The 17,792-nt window shown below is 45.9% G+C and overlaps 1 protein-coding gene across 1 annotated transcript in view; it reads right to left on the bottom strand.

Annotated features, from left to right (window-relative positions):
• The window catches only part of SOX5 (SRY-box transcription factor 5), a 280,976-nt gene that overhangs the window by 186,413 nt on the left and 76,771 nt on the right, over positions 1 to 17,792 (bottom strand). The window contains exon 4 of the mRNA XM_075275477.1: positions 15,173 to 15,383. Within this exon, the coding sequence (XP_075131578.1) occupies positions 15,173 to 15,383 (211 nt within the window). The remainder of the gene's footprint in view (positions 1 to 15,172; positions 15,384 to 17,792) is intronic.

Raw genomic sequence — 17,792 nt, 5'->3', positions numbered from 1 at the left:
TTGTATTCCCCTGTCCTACAGTCGGCCTCTCCCCTCCTGACATGACTGATAACAGATAGTAATAGATTGTATTCCCCTGTCCTACAGTCGGCCTCTCCTCTCCTGACATGGCTGATAACAGATAGTAATAGATTGTATTCTCCTGTCCTACAGTCGGCCTCTCCTCTCCTGACATGGCTGATAACAGATATTAATAGATTGTATTCCCCTGTCCTACAGTCGGCCTCTCCTCTCCTGACATGGCTGATAACAGATAGTAATAGATTGTATTCTCCTATCCTACAGTCGGCCTCTCCTGACATGGCTGATAACAGATAGTAATAGATTGTATTCCCCTGTCCTACAGTCAGCCTCTCCTCTCCTGACATGGCTGATAACAGATAGTAATAGATTGTATTCCCCTGTCCTACAGTCGGCCTCTCCTCTCCTGACATGGCTGATAACAGATAGTAATAGATTGTATTCCCCTGTCCTACAGTCGGCCTCTCCTGACATGGCTGATAACAGATAGTAATAGATTGTATTCCCCTGTCCTACAGTCGGCCTCTCCTCTCCTGACATGGCTGATAACAGATAGTAATAGATTGTATTCCCCTGTCCTACAGTCAGTCTCTCCTCTCCTGACATGGCTGATAACAGATAGTAATAGATTGTATTCCACTGTCCTACAGTCGGCCTCTCCTCTCCTGACATGGCTGATAACAGATAGTAATAGATTGTATTCCCCTGTCCTACAGTCGGCCTCTCCTCTCCTGACATGGCTGATAACAGATAGTAATAGATTGTATTCCTCTGTCCTACAGTCGGCCTCTCCTCTCCTGACATGGCTGATAACAGATAGTAATAGATTGTATTCCGCTGTCCTACAGTCGGCCTCTCCCCTCCTGACATGGCTAACAGATAGTAATAGATTGTATTCCCCTGTCCTACAGTCGGCCTCTCCTCTCCTGACATGGCTGATAACAGATAGTAATAGATTGTATTACCCTGTCCTACAGTCGGCCTCTCCTCTCCTGACATGGCTGATAACAGATAGTAATAGATTGTATTCCCCTGTCCTACAGTCGGCCTCTCCTGACATGGCTGATAACAGATAGTAATAGATTGTATTCTCCTGTCCTACAGTCGGCCTCTCCTCTCCTGACATGGCTGATAACAGATAGTAATAGATTGTATTCCCCTGTCCTACAGTCGGCCTCTCCTCTCCTGACATGGCTGATAACAGATAGTAATAGATTGTATTCCCCTGTCCTACAGTCGGCCTCTCCTCTCCTGACATGGCTGATAACAGATAGTAATAGATTGTATTCCCCTGTCCTACAGTCGGCCTCTCCTATCTATGGTGACTTGTACACTAGAGAGTATATGGGGAGTCTTGTTGTGTGGCCCCTTTAAGCAGCGGACCCCGGGCTGCTCCTGGGTCGGGTGTTTTGGGCTCGGGGTATTTCACCTACTCTTATACATCCTACAATCTTCCCCTCATTAGTTTTAGTATCTGGAATTGACCTTGGCCGGAGTGACGGTGATCCTGGAGTTGCGGCAGTGCCAGGGTTGGTTTTGTACCCCGTTCACACAGGTCCTAACACTTGGGGCGCAGCTGGTGCAGGATCGTCTGTAGTGGGCTCTTCAGTGCGGGTCGTGCCCACTTCACCAGCCCATTCTATTATACAAGGCCAAGCGCCCACTAGAACCCGACCAGGCGGGCGCCTTTAATTAAGAGCAGGCGCTTGATCTGCACTTGGCGCTGTTAATCACACGCTCGCCGCGGACCCGGAGCCTGATTAATTTTAATATGCACGGTCATGACAGGCGCCTCAGGGGGCACCACAAGAAACACTACAGCGGGCACCGAGATTGGATGGTTATTATTCACCGAGGGTCAGGCCGGGAACGAGAGGGCTCAGGAGCAGGTGGCAGCGCAACACTTGTATGATCGGACGGGTACATGCGTGTGCCATGTGTACAGAAGGAGCCGGAACAAGCTGGGCCTCCGAAACTTAGATCAATGGGCCACAAGTGCCAAAGGAATCAGCAACACTAAACACACAACATTGTATCCACTCTGCCCACCTATCCCAACATTGTATCCACTGTGCCCACCTATGCCAACATTGTATCCGCTCTGCCCACCTATCCCAACATTGTATCCACTCTGCCCACCTATCCCAACATTGTATCCACTCTGCCCACCTATCCCAACATTGTATCCACTGTGCCCACCTATGCCAACATTGTATCCGCTCTGCCCACCTATCCCAACATTGTATCCGCTCTGCCCACCTATCCCAACATTGTATCCACTGTGCCCACCTATCCCAACATTGTATCCACTGTGCCCACCTATCCCAACATTGTATCCGCTCTGCCCACCTATCCCAACATTGTATCCACTGTGCCCACCTATCCCAACATTGTATCCACTGTGCCCACCTATCCCAACATTGTATCCACTGTGCCCACCTATCCCAACATTGTATCCGCTCTGCCCACCTATCCCAACATTGTATCTGTAGGCAGGGAGTGTGTTAACACTGGTGATCCTTCTGCCTCTCTTAATTAATTCCCGGGCTGACACTTGGCTACCAACAGAGGCGCCGACCTCTGACCTCTTAGTAATTTTACTGCATGTAGATGAGTCTGGTCGCAGATTGAGAGTTATAGTAAATCACCCGGAACGTCCCCGCCATGGCCCACCCAGAATCACCCCACTGTCTAAAATAGTGGCAAACAGGTCACAGAGGCTGAGATACAGCAAAGTGAGGTTATTATCCACTTACTGGGAGCGAGCACCTTAATAATCCAATGTATTCACCAGCAGAATAGTGAGCGCAGCTCTGGAGTATAATACAGGATAAGTAATGTAATGTATGTACACAGTGACTGCACCAGCAGAATAGTGAGCGCAGCTCTGGAGTATAATACAGGATAAGTAATGTATGTACACAGTGACTGCACCAGCAGAATAGTGAGCGCAGCTCTGGAGTATAATACAGGATAAGTAATGTAATGTATGTACACAGTGACTGCACCGGCAGAATAGTGAGCGCAGCTCTGGAGTATAATACAGGATAAGTAATGTAATGTATGTACACAGTGACTGCACCAGCAGAATAGTGAGCGCAGCTCTGGAGTATAATACAGGATAAGTAATGTATGTACACAGTGACTGTACCAGCAGAATAGTGAGCGCAGCTCTGGAGTATAATACAGGATAAGTAATGTAATGTATGTACACAGTGACTGTACCAGCAGAATAGTGAGCGCAGCTCTGGAGTATAATACAGGATAAGTAATGTAATGTATGTACACAGTGACTGAACCAGCAGAATAGTGAGCGCAGCTCTGGAGTATAATACAGGATAAGTAATGTAATGTATGTACACAGTGACTGTACCAGCAGAATAGTGAGCGCAGCTCTGGAGTATAATACAGGATAAGTAATGTAATGTATGTACACAGTGACTGTACCAGCAGAATAGTGAGCGCAGCTCTGGAGTATAATACAGGATAAGTAATGTAATGTATGTACACAGTGACCAGCAGAATAGTGAGCGCAGCTCTGGAGTATAATACAGGATAAGTAATGTAATGTATGTACACAGTGACTGCACCAGCAGAATAGTGAGCGCAGCTCTGGAGTATAATACAGGATAAGTAATGTATGTACACAGTGACTGCACCAGCAGAATAGTGAGCGCAGCTCTGGAGTATAATACAGGATAAGTAATGTAATGTATGTACACAGTGACTGCACCGGCAGAATAGTGAGTGCAGCTCTGGAGTATAATACAGGATAAGTAATGTAATGTATGTACACAGTGACTGCACCAGCAGAATAGTGAGCGCAGCTCTGGAGTATAATACAGGATAAGTAATGTAATGTATGTACACAGTGACTGCACCGGCAGAATAGTGAGCGCAGCTCTGGAGTATAATACAGGATAAGTAATGTAATGTATGTACACAGTGACTGCACCAGCAGAATAGTGAGCGCAGCTCTGGAGTATAATACAGGATAAGTAATGTAATGTATGTACACAGTGACTGTACCAGCAGAATAGTGAGCGCAGCTCTGGAGTATAATACAGGATAAGTAATGTAATGTATGTACACAGTGACTGCACCGGCAGAATAGTGAGCGCAGCTCTGGAGTATAATACAGGATAAGTAATGTAATGTATGTACACAGTGACTGCACCGGCAGAATAGTGAGCGCAGCTCTGGAGTATAATACAGGATAAGTAATGTAATGTATGTACACAGTGACTGTACCAGCAGAATAGTGAGCGCAGCTCTGGAGTATAATACAGGATAAGTAATGTAATGTATGTACACAGTGACTGCACCGGCAGAATAGTGAGCGCAGCTCTGGAGTATAATACAGGATAAGTAATGTAATGTATGTACACAGTGACTGTACCAGCAGAATAGTGAGCGCAGCTCTGGAGTATAATACAGGATAAGTAATGTAATGTATGTACACAGTGACTGCACCGGCAGAATAGTGAGCGCAGCTCTGGAGTATAATACAGGATAAGTAATGTAATGTATGTACACAGTGACTGCACCAGCAGAATAGTGAGCGCAGCTCTGGAGTATAATACAGGATAAGTAATGTATGTACACAGTGACTGTACCAGCAGAATAGTGAGCGCAGCTCTGGAGTATAATACAGGATAAGTAATGTAATGTATGTACACAGTGACTGTACCAGTAGAATAGTGAGCGCAGCTCTGGAGTATAATACAGGATAAGTAATGTAATGTATGTACACAGTGACTGCACCGGCAGAATAGTGAGCGCAGCTCTGGAGTATAATACAGGATAAGTAATGTAATGTATGTACACAGTGACTGCACCGGCAGAATAGTGAGCGCAGCTCTGGAGTATAATACAGGATAAGTAATGTAATGTATGTACACAGTGACTGTACCAGCAGAATAGTGAGCGCAGCTCTGGAGTATAATACAGGATAAGTAATGTAATGTATGTACACAGTGACTGCACCGGCAGAATAGTGAGCGCAGCTCTGGAGTATAATACAGGATAAGTAATGTAATGTATGTACACAGTGACTGCACCAGCAGAATAGTGAGCGCAGCTCTGGAGTATAATACAGGATAAGTAATGTAATGTATGTACACAGTGACTGTACCAGCAGAATAGTGAGCGCAGCTCTGGAGTATAATACAGGATAAGTAATGTAATGTATGTACACAGTGACTGCACCAGCAGAATAGTGAGCGCAGCTCTGGAGTATAATACAGGATAAGTAATGTATGTACACAGTGACTGTACCAGCAGAATAGTGAGCGCAGCTCTGGAGTATAATACAGGATAAGTAATGTAATGTATGTACACAGTGACTGTACCAGCAGAATAGTGAGCGCAGCTCTGGAGTATAATACAGGATAAGTAATGTAATGTATGTACACAGTGACTGCACCAGCAGAATAGTGAGCGCAGCTCTGGAGTATAATACAGGATAAGTAATGTATGTACACAGTGACTGTACCAGCAGAATAGTGAGCGCAGCTCTGGAGTATAATATAGGATAAGTAATGTAATGTATGTACACAGTGACTGTACCAGCAGAATAGTGAGTGCAGCTCTGCAGTATAATACAGGATAAGTAATGTAATGTATGTACACAGTGACTGCACCAGCAGAATAGTGAGCGCAGCTCTGCAGTATAATACAGGATAAGTAATGTAATGTATGTACACAGTGACTGCACCAGCAGAATAGTGAGCGCAGCTCTGGAGTATAATACAGGATAAGTAATGTAATGTATGTACACAGTGACTGCACCAGCAGAATAGTGAGCGCAGCTCTGGAGTATAATACAGGATAAGTAATGTAATGTATGTACACAGTGACTGTACCAGCAGAATAGTGAGCGCAGCTCTGGGGTATAATACAGGATAAGTAATGTAATGTTTGTACACAGTGACTGCACCAGCAGAATAGTGAGCGCAGCTCTGGAGTATAATACAGGATAAGTAATGTAATGTATGTACACAGTGAGTGCACCAGCAGAATAGTGAGCGCAGCTCTGGAGTATAATACAGGATAAGTAATGTAATGTATGTACACAGTGACTGCACCAGCAGAATAGTGAGCGCAGCTCTGGAGTATAATACAGGATAAGTAATGTAATGTATGTACATAGTGACTGTACCAGCAGAATAGTGAGCGCAGCTCTGGAGTATAATACAGGATAAGTAATGTAATGTATGTACACAGTGACTGCACCAGCAGAATAGTGAGCGCAGCTCTGGAGTATAATACAGGATAAGTAATGTAATGTATGTACACAGTGACTGTACCAGCAGAATAGTGAGCGCAGCTCTGGGGTATAATACAGGATAAGTAATGTAATGTATGTACACAGTGACTGCACCAGCAGAATAGTGAGCGCAGCTCTGGAGTATAATACAGGATAAGTAATGTAATGTATGTACACAGTGACTGTACCAGCAGAATAGTGAGCGCAGCTCTGGAGTATAATACAGGATAAGTAATGTAATGTATGTACACAGTGACTGTACCAGCAGAATAGTGAGCGCAGCTCTGGAGTATAATACAGGATAAGTAATGTAATGTATGTACACAGTGACTGCACCAGCAGAATAGTGAGCGCAGCTCTGGAGTATAATACAGGATAAGTAATGTAATGTATGTACACAGTGACTGTACCAGCAGAATAGTGAGCGCAGCTCTGGGGTATAATACAGGATAAGTAATGTAATGTATGTACACAGTGACTGCACCAGCAGAATAGTGAGCGCAGCTCTGGAGTATAATACAGGATAAGTAATGTAATGTATGTACACAGTGACTGTACCAGCAGAATAGTGAGCGCAGCTCTGGAGTATAATACAGGATAAGTAATGTAATGTATGTACACAGTGACTGTACCAGCAGAATAGTGAGCGCAGCTCTGGAGTATAATACAGGATAAGTAATGTAATGTATGTACACAGTGACTGTACCAGCAGAATAGTGAGCGCAGCTCTGGAGTATAATACAGGATAAGTAATGTAATGTATGTACACAGTGACTGTACCAGCAGAATAGTGAGCGCAGCTCTGGGGTATAATACAGGATAAGTAATGTAATGTATGTACACAGTGACTGCACCAGCAGAATAGTGAGCGCAGCTCTGGAGTATAATACAGGATAAGTAATGTAATGTATGTACACAGTGAGTGCACCAGCAGAATAGTGAGCGCAGCTCTGGAGTATAATACAGGATAAGTAATGTAATGTATGTACACAGTGACTGCACCAGCAGAATAGTGAGCGCAGCTCTGGAGTATAATACAGGATAAGTAATGTAATGTATGTACACAGTGACTGTACCAGCAGAATAGTGAGCGCAGCTCTGGAGTATAATACAGGATAAGTAATGTAATGTATGTACACAGTGACTGCACCAGCAGAATAGTGAGCGCAGCTCTGGAGTATAATACAGGATAAGTAATGTAATGTATGTACACAGTGACTGTACCAGCAGAATAGTGAGCGCAGCTCTGGGGTATAATACAGGATAAGTAATGTAATGTATGTACACAGTGACTGCACCAGCAGAATAGTGAGCGCAGCTCTGGAGTATAATACAGGATAAGTAATGTAATGTATGTACACAGTGAGTGCACCAGCAGAATAGTGAGCGCAGCTCTGGAGTATAATACAGGATAAGTAATGTAATGTATGTACACAGTGACTGCACCAGCAGAATAGTGAGCGCAGCTCTGGAGTATAATACAGGATAAGTAATGTAATGTATGTACATAGTGACTGTACCAGCAGAATAGTGAGCGCAGCTCTGGAGTATAATACAGGATAAGTAATGTAATGTATGTACACAGTGACTGTACCAGCAGAATAGTGAGCGCAGCTCTGGAGTATAATACAGGATAAGTAATGTAATGTATGTACACAGTGACTGCACCAGCAGAATAGTGAGCGCAGCTCTGGAGTATAATACAGGATAAGTAATGTAATGTATGTACACAGTGACTGCACCAGCAGAATAGTGAGCGCAGCTCTAGAGTATAATACAGGATAAGTAATGTAATGTATGTACACAGTGACTGTACCAGCAGAATAGTGAGCGCAGCTCTGGGGTATAATACAGGATAAGTAATGTAATGTATGTACACAGTGACTGCACCAGCAGAATAGTGAGCGCAGCTCTGGAGTATAATACAGGATAAGTAATGTAATGTATGTACACAGTGACTGTACCAGCAGAATAGTGAGCGCAGCTCTGGAGTATAATACAGGATAAGTAATGTAATGTATGTACACAGTGACTGTACCAGCAGAATAGTGAGCGCAGCTCTGGAGTATAATACAGGATAAGTAATGTAATGTATGTACACAGTGACTGCACCAGCAGAATAGTGAGCGCAGCTCTGGAGTATAATACAGGATAAGTAATGTAATGTATGTACACAGTGACTGTACCAGCAGAATAGTGAGCGCAGCTCTGGGGTATAATACAGGATAAGTAATGTAATGTATGTACACAGTGACTGCACCAGCAGAATAGTGAGCGCAGCTCTGGAGTATAATACAGGATAAGTAATGTAATGTATGTACACAGTGAGTGCACCAGCAGAATAGTGAGCGCAGCTCTGGAGTATAATACAGGATAAGTAATGTAATGTATGTACACAGTGACTGTACCAGCAGAATAGTGAGCGCAGCTCTGGAGTATAATACAGGATAAGTAATGTAATGTATGTACACAGTGACTGCACCAGCAGAATAGTGAGCGCAGCTCTGGAGTATAATACAGGATAAGTAATGTAATGTATGTACACAGTGACTGCACCAGCAGAATAGTGAGCGCAGCTCTAGAGTATAATACAGGATAAGTAATGTAATGTATGTACACAGTGACTGTACCAGCAGAATAGTGAGCGCAGCTCTGGGGTATAATACAGGATAAGTAATGGAGTATAATACTTAGGATTGGTGACTCCTCCTCCAGCTGTGACTCCATCTATTGTCCATTAGGGGGGGCTGTCACTTTGTCCCTCAGCACAGGGGATCCCTAATCATGGTGGGTGCACTATATTATGTGATTTTCTTCCGCTGTAGACAATGGCGCTGGCTTCTGAGCTTTATTCTCTTGTTAACTGTCATTGTGTTTTGCTCTGTAGAAGTCGCGGCCTCGGGCGTTGAGGATTCGCGCTCTGTCAGTCGATGGGGACGGTTAAATATCCAGAACATTAATTATGTTATCAAAAAACTGGAAACTTAATCAAGCAAAAATCTCCCCCCAAACAGTTAAGGTAGCGGACAGCGGGGGAGGGGGATCATTAGTGATGTCCTCCGGGTCTGATTACAAGAAAGTTGTGTAGAGATTTTCTGGGGGATTACACTGTAACGTAGCGCCAGCACAATTACACAAATTACCAGCCATGAATCTACTTGTCAGGACAATGTCATGTGAGCCCGAAACCGAGATACAGAGAACAGGTAGGTATGGAGGGGGAGTGGGCTTAAAGGGACAGTACACGTCACCTGTACAGCTATAGTCTATTACTATCTGTCATCAGCCATGTCAGGAGAGGAGAGGCCGACTGTAGGACAGGGGAATACAATCTATTACTATCTGTTATCAGCCATGTCAGGAGAGGAGAGGCCGACTGTAGGACAGGGGAATACAATCTATTACTATCTGTTATCAGCCATGTCAGGGGAGGAGAGGCCGACTGTAGGACAGGAGAATACAATCTATTACTATCTGTTATCAGTCATGTCAGGAGAGGAGAGGCCGACTGTAGGACAGGGGAATACAATCTATTACTATCTGTTATCAGCCATGTCAGGAGAGGAGAGGCCGACTGTAGGACAGGGGAATACAATCTATTACTATCTGTTATCAGCCATGTCAGGAGAGGAGAGGCCGACTGTAGGACAGGGGAATACAATCTATTACTATCTGTTATCAGCCATGTCAGGAGAGGAGAGGCCGACTGTAGGACAGGGGAATACAATCTATTACTATCTGTTATCAGCCATGTCAGGAGAGGAGAGGCCGACTGTAGGACAGGGGAATACAATCTATTACTATCTGTTATCAGCCATGTCAGGAGAGGAGAGGCCGACTGTAGGACAGGAGAATACAATCTATTACTATATGTTATCAGCCATGTCAGGAGGGGAGAGGCCGACTGTAGGACAGGGGAATACAATCTATTACTATCTGTTATCAGCCATGTCAGGAGAGGCCGACTGTAGGACAGGGGAATACAATCTATTACTATCTGTTATCAGCCATGTCAGGAGAGGAGAGGCCGACTGTAGGACAGGGGAATACAATCTATTACCATCTGTTATCAGCCATGTCAGGAGAGGAGAGGCCGACTGTAGGACAGGGGAATACAATCTATTACTATCTGTTATCAGCCATGTCAGGAGAGGAGAGGCCGACTGTAGGACAGGAGAATACAATCTATTACTATATGTTATCAGCCATGTCAGGAGGGGAGAGGCCGACTGTAGGACAGGGGAATACAATCTATTACCATCTGTTATCAGCCATGTCAGGAGAGGAGAGGCCGACTGTAGGACAAGAGAATACAATCTATTACTATCTGTTATCAGTCATGTCAGGAGAGGAGAGGCCGACTGTAGGACAGGGGAATACAATCTATTACTATCTGTTATCAGCCATGTCAGGAGAGGCCGACTGTAGGACAGGGGAATACAATCTATTACTATCTGTTATCAGCCATGTCAGGAGAGGAGAGGCCGACTGTAGGACAGGGGAATACAATCTATTACTATCTGTTATCAGCCATGTCAGGAGGGGAGAGGCCGACTGTAGGACAGGGGAATACAATCTATTACTATCTGTTATCAGCCATGTCAGGAGAGGAGAGGCCGACTGTAGGACAGGGGAATACAATCTATTACTATATGTTATCAGCCATGTCAGGAGAGGAGAGGCCGACTGTAGGACAGGGGAATACAATCTATTACTATCTGTTATCAGCCATGTCAGGAGAGGCCGACTGTAGGACAGGGGAATACAATCTATTACTATCTGTTATCAGCCATGTCAGGAGAGGAGAGGCCGACTGTAGGACAGGGGAATACAATCTATTACTATCTGATATCAGCCATGTCAGGAGAGGAGAGGCCGACTGTAGGACAGGGGAATACAATCTATTACTATCTGTTATCAGCCATGTCAGGAGAGGAGAGGCCGACTGTAGGACAGGGGAATACAATCTATTACTATCTGATATCAGCCATGTCAGGAGAGGAGAGGCCAACTGTAGGACAGGGGAATACAATCTATTACTATCTGTTATCAGCCATGTCAGGAGAGGAGAGACCGACTGTAGGACAGGGGAATACAATCTATTACTATCTGTTATCAGCCATGTCAGGAGAGGCCGACTGTAGGACAGGAGAATACAATCTATTACTATCTGTCATCAGCCATGTCAGGAGAGGAGAGGCCGACTGTAGGACAGGGGAATACAATCTATTACTATCTGTTATCAGCCATGTCAGGAGGGGAGAGGCCGACTGTAGGACAGGAAAATACAATCTATTACTATCTGTTATCAGCCATGTCAGGAGAGGAGAGGCCGACTGTAGGACAGGAGAATACAATCTATTACTATCTGTTATCAGCCATGTCAGGAGAGGCCGACTGTAGGACAGGGGAATACAATCTATTACTATCTGTTATCAGCCATGTCAGGAGAGGAGAGGCCGACTGTAGGACAGGGGAATACAATCTATTACTATCTGTTATCAGCCATGTCAGGAGAGGCCGACTGTAGGACAGGAGAATACAATCTATTACTATCTGTTATCAGCCATGTCAGGAGAGGAGAGGCCGACTGTAGGACAGGGGAATACAATCTATTACTATCTGTTATCAGCCATGTCAGGAGAGGAGAGGCCGACTGTAGGACAGGGGAATACAATCTATTACTATCTGTTATCAGCCATGTCAGGAGAGGAGAGGCCGACTGTAGGACAGGGGAATACAATCTATTACTATCTGTTATCAGCCATGTCAGGAGAGGAGAGGCCGACTGTAGGACAGGGGAATACAATCTATTACTATCTGTTATCAGCCATGTCAGGAGAGGAGAGGCCGACTGTAGGACAGGAGAATACAATCTATTACTATCTGTTATCAGCCATGTCAGGAGAGGAGAGGCCGACTGTAGGACAGGGGAATACAATCTATTACTATCTGTTATCAGGCATGTCAGGAGAGGAGAGGCCGACTGTAGGACAGGGGAATACAATCTATTACTATCTGTTATCAGCCATGTCAGGAGAGGAGAGACTGACTGTAGGACAGGGGAATACAATCTATTACTATCTGTTATCAGCCATGTCAGGAGAGGAGAGGCCGACTGTAGGACAGGGGAATACAATCTATTACTATCTGTTATCAGCCATGTCAGGAGAGGCCGACTGTAGGACAGGGGAATACAATCTATTACTATCTGTTATCAGCCATGTCAGGAGAGGAGAGGCCGACTGTAGGACAGGGGAATACAATCTATTACTATCTGTTATCAGCCATGTCAGGAGAGGAGAGGCCGACTGTAAGACAGGGGAATACAATCTATTACTATCTGTTATCAGCCATGTCAGGAGAGGAGAGGCCGACTGTAGGACAGGGGAATACAATCTATTACTATCTGTTATCAGCCATGTCAGGAGAGGAGAGGCCGACTGTAAGACAGGGGAATACAATCTATTACTATCTGTTATCAGCCATGTCAGGAGAGGAGAGGCCGACTGTAGGACAGGAGAATACAATCTATTACTATCTGTTATCAGCCATGTCAGGAGAGGAGAGGCCGACTGTAGGACAGGGGAATACAATCTATTACTATCTGTTATCAGCCATGTCAGGAGGAGAGGCCGACTGTAAGACAGGGGAATACAATCTATTACTATCTGTTATCAGCCATGTCAGGAGAGGAGAGGCCGACTGTAGGACAGGGGAATACAATCTATTACTATCTGTTATCAGCCATGTCAGGAGAGGAGAGGCCGACTGTAGGACAGGAGAATACAATCTATTACTATCTGTTATCAGCCATGTCAGGAGAGGAGAGGCCGACTGTAGGACAGGGGAATACAATCTATTACTATCTGTTATCAGCCATGTCAGGAGAGGAGAGGCCGACTGTAGGACAGGAGAATACAATCTATTACTATCTGTTATCAGCCATGTCAGGAGAGGAGAGGCCGACTGTAGGACAGGGGAGTACAATCTATTACTATCTGTTATCAGACGGCTTATGCAGTTGTCCATGTCTTTCTTGTCTATGGGGATTTTGGACACTGCACTATCGCCGCTCACTTCTACCACCAACATTCTGGATTCAACAGCTTCTACCACAGGGCAAAGTCAGGAAGACAAACATGAGATGTAGGAGAGGCGGTCCACAACTTGGGGATATTTACCGACAATATGTACAAGCTGGAGGGCGGAATTGCAGCAATGTTGGAGTCTGTATAGATAGATGGATATATGTAGCAGAGGATTGGGGTGGCTGACAGCAGAAAGCAAGAGCGAGAAACAGATAAAGCAGCCTCCCCCCATTAATGCCCATGTCTATGCCCATCTTGCGTCGCCCTCTGACCCCCTTGGCGCCGCTCTTCGTTCCATCTTTTACATCTCCTCACTTTTAGCGCTGGGGGGGATGGGCACTATGAATATGGCTGCGGATAATGACCCCACAAAGGCTTAATGAATTTTGCAGCACAACCCGCTGTTCATTTTAATGGCCTCCGGAAGACAATAGAACAATGGCGCGCGGCGAGTGAAGTCTCACGTTGGACGCAGGTTTTATTTTTCCTGTTCATTCTTAGTTTTCAAAGCGCGGCGGATCTTTTGTTTGGACATTTTCCTATGCGGAGGAGATAATGCGCCGGCTCGGGATGCGTTTAATGCTTCCATCTGACCTGCGCTAATGGGGTCTCCGGAATCGACGCCATCGCTACCCGCCACGTCCTGAAGTCTCAGCTGCTCTCTCATTCGCCTCCGTCATCCATCGCGGTCAGCTCCGTCCTCTTTGACAGTGACCAAGTCACAGCCTTAATGGTTTATGGAATGGAAACATTTGTGCTGGATGAATTTGTTACTGTTAGTTCCATAGGGGGCGCCACAAGTGATGACATCACAACCACCTTATTACATCAGTCTTTAAACATTACTTAAGGATTAACACACCACCCCCCCCCATATATGAGCTACAGCGACGTCTATGCACCCAAGATGGCGGCCGACAGTCCGTTTTGTAACCATTATGTATCAGATCCAATGGCACGGTGACATTTTCCTCTGCCATCTTGGTTACAATGTAACTATTTGGAGCTGCTTTGCACGTACAGGGGATATCCTTGGCCTTCAGCATGTAACGACACGGCCCATTCGCCATCCGCTGACCCAGCCTCTCGCGCAGCAAGTCCCTCCATGTCTGTGTGTTTACGTGGAGAGTAAATAGTAATGTAATCCGCTCGCTTCAGGAGACAATGCGGCCGGCTGTCAACAGCCCAAGTGCCAAAGTATTGCAACAGTATGTATTGTGCGAGGACGGTACACAGCGCCGGGGCGAGCGCACTGCCACCGCACACAATGCCAGGACCTGGTGGCACAAAAAGTCACCACAATGGGGATTAAATCACAAGTATGAGAAGAATGCGGCTATGGGACGGCTGCAGTGTTTGCACAGGTTCCTAACAATGGCCGCCCGTCAGCATAAAGTGCCTGCGGCTACGTGAACGAACATGAGATATCGGCAGACAAAAGAGCTGAAGCCGGGTGACTCAGAGGAGGACTGGAGGGGAACGCCGAACGGAGACGCTCAGGATCTGTCTGACAACTCTCTGACTCTACTGTTCTCATGCAGGCTCTGGTTGTCAGGTGCACGCTAGCACAATAAGCTCCCTCTCTCCATGATACCAAATAGTTGTCAGACTCCTTCATTCCCTACCAAGCAAGTTGTCAGGTGCACCAAGTCATGTGACCAGTTCGCTCCACCAACTGGAGTTCACACCATACAGAAAATTACAGAATGATCCTCAATCCTGAAATCTGCACAATCACCACTCAGCGATACGCGGCAAGAAGTCCACTCCACGTCCGCCATGTTGGTCTTACCTTCCGGTTCACTTTTGATCAGCTCCTCCATTTTCCGTTGCTTCAGTGTGTCCACCACGTCGGCTAAGCTACCTTTACGCCTTTCGGGGGTCCCCAAGGCGGCGTTGGCCAAGGACTCGCCACTCTGCCGCCCGCCTTCATCTGCCTTCAGGGGTGAGGTAGCTGAGTTTTGAGGGGCAAATGAAGAGACCGCCTTATTGCCGTCTATATCCTAGAGGGAAGAAAGACAGGGCGTTAGAAGAGAGCGCGAAGGAAAAGAATCTGCAAGCCCCTCCCCTAAAACATGGCGGCCCGCCGGAGAGCAGATCGCACATCAGGCCAGACCATATTGTCATAGGACTAAGAATGGTGGACTCAGGTTAAACCTTCCGCACGCAGCGGCCATTACCTGTCGCCAACCTGTAGAAGCGTTAATAGTCTCTATTGGGCGGGCGCGGCCTACGGCGCCGTCCGGTGTTTCATATCACGCTTGTACTGACCCCTGACCTCTATGTATTTCATTTTTATCCTTTTATAATGGAAATGAACATTTTGTGATAATTTTACATAACAGAATTCGTCATTCCGAGCTGACATGGCGGCCGACCATTCCCATGTTTGACATTGCATTGAGTGCAGAGGAGGCTGGTGAGCGCGGCACGAGGTTCTGAGCGGCTCCATCTGGCTGATTTGCTGGGTGTTTCCGCAATGAATAGCATGGAATGTGTCCAGGATCCCCCCCTCGCCGTATCTCCGCCATTCCGGCAGCTCATCTCCGAAAACTAAATTAAATTAATGATTGTGAAGGCGCCAGCTGACAATAGAGCGCGTGTCCCCCATATTAGGCGCATCTTAAATGGCAACCCTGTAATTGTGCCACTTAGCCGTATCTAATTGGAAGTGACAGCCAGTATGCGGGGGAGGGGAGGGCGAGGAGCCGGGTCTGCCATACAGGTGAACTCACCGGTGTCACATGTGCAGAGGAGGAGGAGGAGTGAAGGAGGCGACTAACCGCTACCCAAAACCGTACAAGACACTCAAGATAGATGCAAGAATGACTCGAGTCACAAGAAACACAAAATATAATAAAGAAACAGAATAAGAACAGATACAAAGTAACAAAACCAATGTAACACGTCTATAAGATCTACAAACAAGAGATTCTAAGATACCGAGAAACCTTCTCCAGCCATAAAACCTGCAGGATGGAAAAGACAAAGAACCTGGAGCCAAAAATGTCAGAGCCCGGCGGCAGCAACAAGATGTTATTATATGTCCCAGGAGGAAGATGGAAGAGCCAGATGAGATACAGGACCTGACCTGATGCCATAGCCAAATATACACATCACATAGGGGCAGGGAGCGAAATACAACAACTGTCACTAGTCCCTAACATGAACACTATAGTCAGACACTCCTGACATGGCTGATAACAGATAGTAATAGATTGTATTCTCCTGTCCTACAGTCGGCCTCTCCTCTCCTGACATGGCTGATAACAGATAGTAATAGATTGTATTCCCCTGTCCTACAGTCGGCCTCTCCTGACATGGCTGATAACAGATAGTAATAGATTGTATTCCCCTGTCCTACAGTCGGCCTCTCCTGACATGGCTGATAACAGATAGTAATAGATTGTATTCCCCTGTCCTACAGTCGGCCTATCCCCTCCTGACATGGCTGATAACAGATAGTAATAGATTGTATTCCCCTGTCCTACAGTCGGCCTCTCCTCTCCTGACATGGCTGATAACAGATAGTAATAGATTGTATTCCCCTGTCCTACAGTCGGCCTCTCCCCTCCTGACATTGCTGATAACAGATAGTAATAGATTGTATTCCCCTGTCCTACAGTCGGCCTCTCCTCTCCTGACATTGCTGATAACAGATAGTAATAGATTGTATTCCCCTGTCCTACAGTCGGCCTCTCCTCTCCTGACATTGCTGATAACAGATAGTAATAGATTGTATTCCCCTGTCCTACAGTCGGCCTCTCCCCTCCTGACATGGCTGATAACAGATAGTAGTAGATTGTATTCCCCTGTCCTACAGTCGGCCTCTCCTCTCCTGACATGGCTGATAACAGATAGTAATAGATTGTATTCCCCTGTCCTACAGTCGGCCTCTCCTGACATGGCTGATAACAGATAGTAATAAATTGTATTCTCCTGTCCTACAGTCGGCCTCTCCTCTCCTGACATGGCTGATAACAGATAGTAATAGATTGTATTCCCCTGTCCTACAGTCGGCCTCTCCTCTCCTGACATGGCTGATAACAGATAGTAATAGATTGTATTCTCCTGTCCTACAGTCGGCCTCTCCTCTCCTGACATGACTGATAACAGATAGTAATAGATTGTATTCTCCTGTCCTACAGTCGGCCTCTCCTGACATGGCTGATAACAGATAGTAATAGATTGTATTCCCCTGTCCTACAGTCGGCCTCTCCTCTCCTGACATGGCTGATAACAGATAGTAATAGATTGTATTCCCCTGTCCTACAGTCGGCCTCTCCTCTCCTGACATGGCTGATAACAGATAGTAATAGATTGTATTCTCCTGTCCTACAGTCGGCCTCTCCCCTCCTGACATGGCTGATAACAGATAGTAATAGATTGTATTCTCCTGTCCTACAGTCGGC

Source organism: Leptodactylus fuscus, chromosome 5 (assembly GCF_031893055.1).
Source record: "Leptodactylus fuscus isolate aLepFus1 chromosome 5, aLepFus1.hap2, whole genome shotgun sequence".
NCBI classification, from domain to species: Eukaryota; Metazoa; Chordata; class Amphibia; order Anura; family Leptodactylidae; genus Leptodactylus; species Leptodactylus fuscus.
This window is presented reverse-complemented; position numbering and strand designations above follow the sequence as displayed.